The sequence below is a fragment of the Eleginops maclovinus genome, chromosome 22 (genome assembly GCF_036324505.1).
Source record: "Eleginops maclovinus isolate JMC-PN-2008 ecotype Puerto Natales chromosome 22, JC_Emac_rtc_rv5, whole genome shotgun sequence".
Taxonomy (NCBI): Eukaryota; Metazoa; Chordata; class Actinopteri; order Perciformes; family Eleginopidae; genus Eleginops; species Eleginops maclovinus.
In genome coordinates this window covers 1192213-1202534 of record NC_086370.1, presented here as the reverse complement: position 1 = coordinate 1202534, position 10322 = coordinate 1192213, and the positions used below count along the sequence as shown (strand labels likewise).

Below are 10322 nucleotides of genomic sequence, written 5' to 3'. Positions count from 1 at the left end.
TCATACACACTCTCTGTTGACTCTTGACTCCCGTTTGATTTGGACATTTGTTTCATTGCTTTGTTTGTTCCAGTTCTTGTTTGCGTTAATAAATTGTTGCCGCCCAGGCCTTTTCTTACACATTGCCTATTTGTTTTTGCTTGATTGACAGTCGTTACCATGGGTTTGCAATGCATAACGTTGTCCTGGCAACGCGATTTACAGCCCGCCCCCAAACAACCAAACTGCAGATGGCATTGCTGTTTCTTTCAAAATGTATGACTATCACTCAAATCATTGGAGACGCAAACTCGTAAATTAATTCACACAAAATCGTTCCTTTTCCATAAAATAATCGTCATACATTGTTAATTTGTTTGGATTGGAACAAAAAATCGGTTGCTACGGAAACGTGACGTCACACTTACACACTTTTGGGAAAGTGGGGTCACCAAACCTCTCCAGTTTTTTTTGTGGGGTCGTCAGACAAAAAGTTTAAGAACCACTGCGGTAACCCATTGGTAATAGCCAGAGGACTTAAAGATGCTATTTCATGCCCTGGCTACTACAAGACTTAAATGTAACAAGTTATGTAACTTTTATAATTAGTTTATCAAAGTAATGTAACACATCTCACATTACTACTTTTCTTAAGATAAATCATTAAATCATAAAAACTAAAACACTTACCACTGTCAAACTTTTGTTACACTTCTATACAATTAAAATAAAGATCCGACACAGTCCAACAATTCTTCAAAAGAACAGAGAAGCAGCATTTTATTTTTTTACTTTATTAATCCCCAAGGAGAAACTGTGTTTGTTGAATACACACAGTACAAACACACACTAGGAATGCTGATATGCTCAAACATTTTTAGAGGTGCCAGTTGAAGGTGAGCAGTTCAGTGCCTTCCTCAAGGACGCCTCGGCATAGCTAGGTGAACTAGCAATTCCAAACTGTCACTACCTGTATTTAAATTACACTTTTTTTATAATCCCATTTATTTTGTAATGTATCTGTCTTCTACTCTACAACATGTAATTAGTTACTCCCCATGTGTGTCTTTGCTCCTTCCACTGAAGTTACCTTTCTTTTCATCAGAAAATGTACAATTTAGGAGTGGATTCCAATGACGCAGCAGATTTTCATCCCAGAGTGATCAATAATAGGTTTAATTTATACATTTGCCCAATAGTCAGATTTGCAGATGAACGTGTAGATTCAGGGATCTTAACATTCAGCCTAGAGTATGAACATAGCCTCTCTCCCCAGCACAAACACATATTCAACTCATTTTCGGGGCATTTCTTTGCTTTTAACACACACACACACACACACACACACACACACACACACACACACACACACACACACACACACACACACACACAGTTAACTTGCTATGCTGTCAAAGTTTGTTGTCTTTAATCTTCTCATCTGAAACTCAAACTTAGTGCCACTGAGTATACATACATCTGCACAACACGGGGGTGTATAATGTCACATTTGTAAGTGCTGAACTAGAAGTCCACACAGCGGCCCTTTCTCTCCCAGTCTCCGTAACGGGTGGGCTCCGGACCTCGAGGGCCTCCCTTCTCCTTGGTTTCTGGGTTCACATCATCAGGGAACTCTGCAGGACAGCAAGGGACAGATGCAGCTTCAGACAGAGCGCAGACACAGGGACAGCCACTGCTGCTATGCAGCCAAAACCCCTCAAATGTGTGCTTTAAATATTACAGGCTACAACGCTTGCAAGTTATGAAATGTATTTCTATAAATAATGAGGTAAACATAAGGACAGAATGTCATTTTAACTGAGGCGGTGCCATGCCTATAGGGTGTGCATGGTTTTGTATACTTTATCATGCTATTTAAAATGTGTTTTTATTTTGAGGAACTTTGAAACTGAGTTGGGGAAAGATCCTTCACAAATAAAGACAATAATATTATGCGACAACACTTTAACTGTTTTAATGGAGTCAAGGTGCAGCAGAGACGCTCTGTGCACACACCTGGACAGCTACGTGTTGCTATAGAACACAACCACAGAATAAATAGAAAAAAGTTTTAGTGAATAAAGTCCAAAATTCTATTTTGGTTTACAATATAATAAAAGAAGAAGAAATGACGTTGTCTGAGTCATCCTTTGCGTCTGAAATTGGCAAACACCACTGTTCACTACTTCCTAACTAACTACTTCCATTTAAATAGTCTTAGTTGAGTGAACAAATGATGTATCTAAACTTGTGGAGCGCTAACGTTACATTTATGCCTCCGATCAAAGCTGTGCAGTTACAGCGGCACATGCTGTATGCATATATCTTTGTGTCTCCGCGGTAACCTATATCATTGATGAGAAACATCATTAGATATTATTCATCAGCATGAAGTTCACTTGCAGATGGAATGACATAATTCCTTCAAACCATAATTGAATCACTTTGGAATATGTTTTTATGAATTGTTCATATGAGCTTAGTTTACTCTGCTGGTATATCGCAGCTAATTCAAAGCCGATAAAGGAATCAATTAGTCTGTTGATATGCATCACAGAAAAAATGAAATCAATAACTTTCAATTTGATTTAATTTGTACAAACTTTTATCTCCTTGTATCCTATCGGGGACAGTGTCTGACCTAAATGACTGTAAACACCTATGGATTAAATCTCATGACTCATGTTTAAAGATTAAGAGCTGTAGAATGTGCGGGCAATTGTGCGGTAGGCACCGATTACAGCGAGTGGTAAATGATCATATTCATGAATTACACGATAAGTACATTTCTCCCAATATTCATCTCTTATTGCAGTTACAGGTCGGCTTATACCGTGGTGTTTTATGTATTCTTATAATGCAGCAATCGATGGCTTCAATGCAATTCATGGTTCAGATGAAGCACCAATAACCTCCTAATCCCTGATCAGGAGGTTTATTATTATTATTATTATTATTATTAGTGGATGGATGATCTGAACTGTGTTTGAAGAGACCACTGCATGATTCTCACTCTGCAGAGCAGCTCTGCTCTCCTCCGGGTTGTCCAACCGGCCCTGCGGGGTTTTAGCTTTCTTCAGCGGCTGCTTGTCCTTCACCGATCCGCTGGCTGCTCGGGAATATCCTGAACACACTGGAAACATGAGGAGAACACAGCAGGGTTTACACACACATGCACACACTGACCTGTGAGAAAAAAACCCAATGTTGCACGTGTCACTGCGATGATAGGAGGTATTCAGATTTAAATAATGTCTATCCAACCCTTAAAAATAAACATTTCTATTGAAACTATTAGCTTTGAAACATGAATGACAATGCTTTGGGTTAATTGTTTGCTCAAACCATGCAAGTGAAGGAATTAAATATATTCATTTTGAATTATAATATTTTCCTCAAACATGTCTGTTTTATTTGCAGTCTGTGATGTGGGTGAATGAGCGGGCTGCTGACCTGTGTAACTGTGGGAAACAATCTGACATAGCTGATGTGTGGCGATAGCCCTCTTGTTTACTGAACGATAATTTAAAAAAAGCCAAGACTCACACACTGACCTGCGAGAACACACACAGGACTCCTCGATGGAGTGCAGAGCCGCAGGACAGACGACATATTGGTGGACGCAGTCTCTCCTCTGCTCGGAGACTTTGCTGGGACACTTACACAATAGTGCTGTTGTTGTTTTGTCGCGCTGAATTTACGCACGTTTCGTCACCATCCAGCGACACGAAATGGCGTCACGCTAGGGTGCGGTGTTTTTTAGACGCCGTTAGAGGGAGACACCGCCCTGGATATCAGGGAACCAGTCCTCCCACACCCTGCATCCAATACCAGCGCGTGCTCCTCTGCACATACTATGCAGAACGTGTTTTACAAAGCTGAACATAATGATTGGAAACAGATAGTATTTTAAACTCACTGATTAATACATCAATGTACTTTGTTTCAGTTGTATACAAAAAAAGTCCAGAATCAATCCAGAATTTGAGGACATTTTCTGCCCCACCTATGACATTTCGGATAAAGCCCAAATCCTAAAACATGCACTTTTGTGTCAAATATACAGCTATGGGAAAAGTTATTTTAAAATATTATTCAAATTATAAATTAACTCTCCAGCCCCCCCCCCCCCCCCCCGCAATATAAAATAGCATTTTGCTGTGTCCCTTTTCTTGGAGACCAACAAAAATGTAATACTTGAAAAAAAATTGTATTTACTTTTTTTGTTGTTGCTTTTATTGTGTTGATACTGTATTTGTCTCCTGTAACTGTAGACGCAATTTGTTTAATTATAAACCTATTTGAAGTACCAGAAATGTTTCACTGAAGGTGTGAGCAGTAACATGTGTGTGTCCAAACCTGTCCAAATATAGCTCGGCAGAGGAAATGTAAAACTGTAAGTCACAGACACAGAGTAATGACATCATCAAACCATGTGATACTGCCATGTGTAGACCAAAGGTCAGTCTTCTCTTTTATTTTCCATTTTTGTCTTATTTTTTCAGTCAAACCAATGCAACACTCATATTATCAGAATAAGACACATTCATTTTCTTTAAGTGATACCTGCCTTGATAGCATTACATTTTGCAGCTAGCAATAATTCCTGAGGTAAAAGCTAACATAAGCATTGATTTGCAACCCTGTCACTACAATTACAGTAATTAAGGGTACAGCGTTGCATTTCCTGCAGTTCAATTTACTAACTTGAGTAAAATACATTTTTAGGTATAATTTAGCATAAGCTACATGTTTTAAATGTACTACTGTATTTTCCCAGAATATGAATTGTCTTTTCAATTGGCACCAGGGAGCCTAAGCATGTTAAGGCTGCAGCAACTAAACAGTTTTACTTCACAATAAACTCAAATTAACACAACTGTGTTTGAATTATAGTTGGATCAAGAGGATAATAGACATTTAAAAATAGATTTCTACAGAGTTTTAGCCACTATTTAGAACTGCTGAAAAGCACCAAACAAAACATCTAATAAATGAGGTACCATTGATGCCTGAGCTGGCCAAATACATTTTTGATGGTTTACTAAGAACTAACTGTAGGCTATTTATGTACGCTGTTCTGTGTCTAATGTGGTCGGCTTTGCTAACGTTAGATGAAGAAATTATAGCGCTGCAGCTCATTTTGGTCATGTCAATGAGGGGTAAACTGTTAAGGTATCCACAATAGGCTACAGTTATTCTACAAACTATAGAGTTTGTGTCTGTCAGTCTGTCATAACACAATTTGTGTCAAAATGAAAGAAAACCTGAAAACACTAATGCTGCTTTACTCTCTCTGGTGATAACTTTTTTCCCCAGGGTGTGAAATCATTATGTTTATGTGTGTGTGTGTGTGTGTGTGTGTGTGTGTGTGTGTGTGTGTGTGTGTGTGTGTGTGTGTGTGTGTGTGTGTGTGTGTGTGTGTGTGTGCGTGTGTATGTGTGTGTATTTGTGTGTGTGTGTGTGTGTGTGTGTGTGTGTGTGTGTGTGTGTGTGTGTGTGTGTGAGAGAGAGAGAGAGAGAGAGAGAGAGAGAGAGAGAGAAAGAGGAATTCCAAAACATTTTCTGAGTGGAGTACGAAATTCGCCTTTACATTCCTTCTTAACCTTTTAGAAAGCACTCCTGGAAAATGTCACATCACACACACACACACACACACACACACACACACACACACACACACACACACACACACACACACACACACACACACACACAGAAAGCACATTCGATGTCTTGCTTTCATTAGAAAATTTTAAAACGTATCCATCAAAAGTATGTTTAATGTAACGTCTGAGCAAAAATGAAAACAATAACAGATGAGTTTGAGGTGCACACACGAGGAAACAGCATTCAGGACCCGCAGTCTATACACACATGAGGAACGAGTGGTGCTCTGTTGACTCTGATATGGAGAGCTCCAAGTAGACATCTGTTACTGCAGGTTTCCGACTCACGTCACAACAGTCAATATTCTGCTTGCTCTCGTTTTTCCAAATGAGGTTGAACGTTATGCGAATGTGCAAAAAGCTGTCCCTTGATCTGCCTGATAATGGTGAAGGTTTGCTGGCTGGTCCTCTCTCTGAGGAGAACTCAGCTGCATTCTGTTGTAAACAAGGGACACGTGGCTTACTGACATGTTTTAATGCAGAGCTTTTGTTATGTGTATGTGTGTTTCATGCTTGTGGATGATCCGAACATTGCTCAGCCTCAGTGAGCTGCTAAAACTACATTTCCCTCTAGCTCGTGAGAATATAGGGTAATAAGGTCAATGTTTTGTAACATTTTGTGACAAAAAAAACGTCAGTGTCAAAAATGTATGACCGTCAAACAGTCACGCAAATATGCACACTCAAACGCAACAGTGTCAAAAACCAATAACATAATCACTTTTTTTTAATGAGGTGGTTAAAGGTTAAACATTATTTGTGTATATAATATTTGTCTTTTATTAATGCAAAGCCTGTGGATCTTCCTGAATGATCAGTTGCTGCCACGGTTTGTTGTTCCGTGAATATTGCTGATGATCACAGACGAAAATATGCTAATTATTAAACATCAAGTCCTGTACAGTTATACAAATACAACTCATCACTGAAGTCAGTCTGTCATCTCGTGCAATTTCAGGGAGCATAATGTTCATCACGAGGTCTCCAACATATTTCCTTATCTCTGCAAGGCTTGGTATAGGCCGAAGTGGGCCGAAGCAGGCTGGACTGGGAGCAGCAGAGGCTGCAGAGTGGCGGAGAAGGGACAGGCATGACTGACCTGCAGAGAAGGTGAACTCCTCAGCGGCTGCGGACCGGGCCTCTGCCCGCAGTCATTCGTTAGTAACGAGCGCAGAGCCCCGTCCGCTGCCGGCAGCTGGCTCTACTCGCAGGCCGATACGCTACTGATCTTGGCGGTGTTCTCGGTCCATGGTTGCAGGTTCTGCAGGGCGTACAGAGAGCTGTTCTGCAGGCACAGCGGGTCCGGGGTTACTGGCTGGTTGATGGTCTTCTGAAAGGCCTCCTGTTGCAGCTGCATGAGGATCCGGTTGGCCTGCTGCCGCTCAGCCTCGCGCTCCTCCGCCGTCTGCCGCCTGCAGCAGAGACACATGCTCTAAAATAGGCTACTCCTAATATAATCTTTATACATGCTGCTGTATTACCAATAATATCTATATAAGCTACATATATGTAGTCCACTAAAATAATGTTATTATTGGCCTACACGCTGTTTAAAATTCTTAATATTATCTTTTTACTTGCTGTTTAATACATAATATTATTTGTGTAATTGCTGTTTTATATTCATAACATTATCTATATGCACGATGTTATATTTCTGCAGTGCCCTCTCAGTTTTAGTTTATCAACAGTTTATTTAAATACTAGCTAAGTATTTATTCGTTTTGATTTAATTCAAACGGAATACAGAATAAAAAACATTTTACAAAATGTATATTATTACTAATTCCAAAGCTGTGTCGAAAAATAAGCAGTAAGCTGCACCACGTTGTAAAAATGTAACTCTAATTATTCGTGTGTTTATTTCAGATGATTAGAGTGCAGGTCGACAGTGAAGTCTGCTTAGTTCCTCAGATAAAATGATTCACTGCTGATTAAGATTTTCTGCAGAAACAAAGCGCAAATAAGCTGAATAACGTTAATCTCTAAGGATTCTTAACGAAATAAAATCTTCTATAACTTCTATCGAAAAGGTCTTAAAATGACATATTTATGTACATTTTTGTTAGATGTTCGGGCATTTTTAATTGTTCTTGTTTTCTCTCCAACACTGCGTTTGCCCATTCCTCTCATTGTTGGTGAGTGAATTGCAGAAAGAGCTGTAGGGGGCTACAGTTATTCATTACCGTATTTGAAATGAAACAAGACCTCACCTCCATTTGGTGCGCCTGTTCTGGAACCAGGTCTTGACTTGAGCGTCGGTCATCTTCAGGGTTTTGGCCAGCGCCGCCCGCTCCGCAGACGCCAGGTACTTCTGCCGGTGGAAGCGCTTCTCCAGCTCACACACCTGCAGCCGGCTGAACGACGTCCGCGGCTTCTTCTTTTTTGGAGGGGTCCTGTTTTGGTACGGGTGACCTACGCGACGGGTGACAGTAAGAGGGGACAGGGACACTGACGGGGTAGAAGGACCGAGCAGCAGGAGGAGAAGTGAGGAGGAGGAGAGAAGGAGAGGGCACTGATTATCTTTTTAAATAGGAGTCCATATTTGATGTTTAAGTGTTAAATCATGTTGTACGCGGTCTGTCAGCGGTCAGGAAACATGAACATTGTAGAAGTCTGGTCATGTTTTATTGCCACAACATCTGTATGTGTGTGTTCTTTTTATTTGTCTTTACATATTCATTTCTTACACCACAACAACAACCTTTTATGATCATGCAGATAAATTGATTAAAATAGGTGTTTTTTGGATGAAGCCCCCAAAAAACGTAAAAATAAGTTATTTATATAGAAGTATTAATATTTAATTCATGAACTCCGAACTGGCTTTGGTGATTAATCACAATGTTTACCCAGCAGTATTCTGACAATGATACATTCAGTCTATACATTATCATTATTATAATTGTTTTATTTACTATTATTATCATCATAAAGTACTTTCGTTCCCAATGTTAAAGGTTGAGTCTTATCGATAATTGTGTAGGTTATTTATTAAGTTTTCAAAAATGATTGAGAATTGATTCTTCCGTTACACATAATCATACAAATGATGACGATCCAGGAACTTTTTGTATTTATTAGAATAAGTTGTATGGGTTGTGTTAAATGAAAGTGAAATGAACAAAAAGCTCAAAAAATAGTTTTTCTCTTAATATTTTAAATCTTTGAATTTTTCATTTATTTTTGTGAAAGTTGTTTGTATCATGTATTCTAATATTTAACATTTGATTTGGTTGGATCCTGTTTTGTTATAATGTATTCTATTATTAGAGGTTTGATTTCTTTATATTGTGTTATGTCACAATTTATTAACTTATTTTAGATTTATAATGTTATTATATGTGTTGTTTGCTGTATTTGATCTACCTGTGAATCTGTCTTTGGTGAAGCGGCGGTTGCTCTCCATCCAGGGGAAGGTGATGGCGCTCAGGTTGATGTTCCCTGCACCCGGCGGCGCGGATCCCGCAGAGCTCCCGCAACTCAGGGGCCGGTGCGCAGGGACCCGGATGACCCCATGCCCGGCAGAAGTAACGTTAGTCCCGTTTGCATTCACGCCCACGTTCATGTGATAAGCCGAGCCAATGGGAGCCATCCCGCACGCACTGCTGGTGCCGTTATATCCGGTGTTACCGTACATGTAGCCGCCACCGTTCGCACCGCTGTTGTTGTAGGCCCCATGCCCGTAGTCCTGCTCGTGCATCCTCGCACTCAGCATGCAGCTCTCCATACTGAGGATATGCTCGATGCCAAAGCTGATGGGCTCCGCGTGCGGGTGCTCCTGCAGATGCGCCCCCGGTATCCCGGTGTGATCCATGGCCTCCGCTGCGCGAGTCCCCAGCTCCGGCGCGAGGAACAGAGTTTGCTCCACGCGCCGCTCCCAGGACTCAACGTCTGGGCTAATTCTGCACGAGCTCCTATCGTTATCTACCGTGTGTGTGTGTGTGTGTGTGTGTGTGTGTGTGTGTGTGTGTGTGTGTGTGTGTGTGTGTGTGTGTGTGGGTGTGTGTGTGTGTGTGTGTGTGTGTGTGTGTGTGTGTGTTTGGTGTATATGCAGGAAAGCAACGCTCGACTGTAGCCCCCCACCCCTTTGGCGCCCACGAGGACATCAATCAAAGTGCCAAATAGACAGCGCGAGACTCAGACGTTTCGGCCTGAATCCGATTGGCTAAAGACTGAGCTTTGTGGAGGCCACTCATAATTCTCTGATTAACAGCTGGAAAGACACACACACACACACACACACACACACACACACACACACACACACACACACACACACACACACACACACACACACACACACTTCTGTCAAATTATGGCACGGGGGTTAAACCATTTAACGGATGGAACATTCGATTTTCGTTGATCCGATTCCTATTTTTTTGCGGCAGTAAGGACACTCTGTCTCAGTCCATCCAACAATGGACTCATCAGAAAGCGTTCTAAACATCACACACTCACAAACAGCTGACATTATAAAAAATATTCAGCAGAAGCAAATAAAAAACACTTGTGAATTAACCCACCCCAAAGCACACAGTTTATCTTAAAGGACAACAAATCCAATATGAAAATGGGGTTGAAATGTTTCAACCTCATAAATTGACATAATTGCTTCAAATGATGCTACATAAATCACTGCAAAATGATTGATGTGTAATGTAGGGTTCT

The 10322-nt window shown here is 40.7% G+C and overlaps 2 protein-coding genes across 2 annotated transcripts; both read right to left on the bottom strand.

The window, feature by feature from the left end:
• Positions 1 to 757: 757 nt before the first annotated feature.
• Positions 758 to 3694, bottom strand: sdhaf4 (succinate dehydrogenase complex assembly factor 4). The gene is made up of 3 exons (XM_063874543.1): positions 3534 to 3694; positions 2993 to 3112; positions 758 to 1613 (listed from the first exon to the last, which is right to left on the bottom strand). The coding sequence occupies exons 1-3, from the start codon at positions 3589 to 3591 to the stop codon at positions 1504 to 1506; spliced, it is 288 nt and encodes a 95-aa protein (XP_063730613.1). The 5' UTR covers positions 3592 to 3694; the 3' UTR covers positions 758 to 1503.
• Positions 3695 to 5744: 2050 nt separating this feature from the next.
• On the bottom strand, positions 5745 to 9558 carry tlx1 (T cell leukemia homeobox 1). The gene is made up of 3 exons (XM_063874527.1): positions 9018 to 9558; positions 7862 to 8099; positions 5745 to 7060 (listed from the first exon to the last, which is right to left on the bottom strand). The coding sequence occupies exons 1-3, from the start codon at positions 9463 to 9465 to the stop codon at positions 6850 to 6852; spliced, it is 897 nt and encodes a 298-aa protein (XP_063730597.1). The 5' UTR covers positions 9466 to 9558; the 3' UTR covers positions 5745 to 6849.
• Positions 9559 to 10322: the final 764 nt, after the last annotated feature.

What these genes read in the sequence shown, in the direction of transcription:
- sdhaf4 (XM_063874543.1), bottom strand. Translation starts at nt 3,591, where the DNA reads ATGTCGTCTGTCCTGCGGCTCTGCACTCCATCGAGGAGTCCTGTGTGT. An exon ending in TCCTGTGTGTGTTCTCGCAG is followed by an intron (nt 3,113 to 3,533) that starts GTCAGTGTGTGA and finishes TCATGTTTCCAG; the next exon opens with TGTGTTCAGGATATTCCCGA. An exon ending in GAGCAGAGCTGCTCTGCAGA is followed by an intron (nt 1,614 to 2,992) that starts GTGAGAATCATG and finishes GCTGTCCTGCAG; the next exon opens with AGTTCCCTGATGATGTGAAC.
- tlx1 (XM_063874527.1), bottom strand. Translation starts at nt 9,465, where the DNA reads ATGGATCACACCGGGATACCGGGGGCGCATCTGCAGGAGCACCCGCAC. An exon ending in CACCAAAGACAGATTCACAG is followed by an intron (nt 8,100 to 9,017) that starts GTAGATCAAATA and finishes CTACCCCGTCAG; the next exon opens with TGTCCCTGTCCCCTCTTACT. An exon ending in AACAGGCGCACCAAATGGAG is followed by an intron (nt 7,061 to 7,861) that starts GTGAGGTCTTGT and finishes TCTCTGCTGCAG; the next exon opens with GCGGCAGACGGCGGAGGAGC.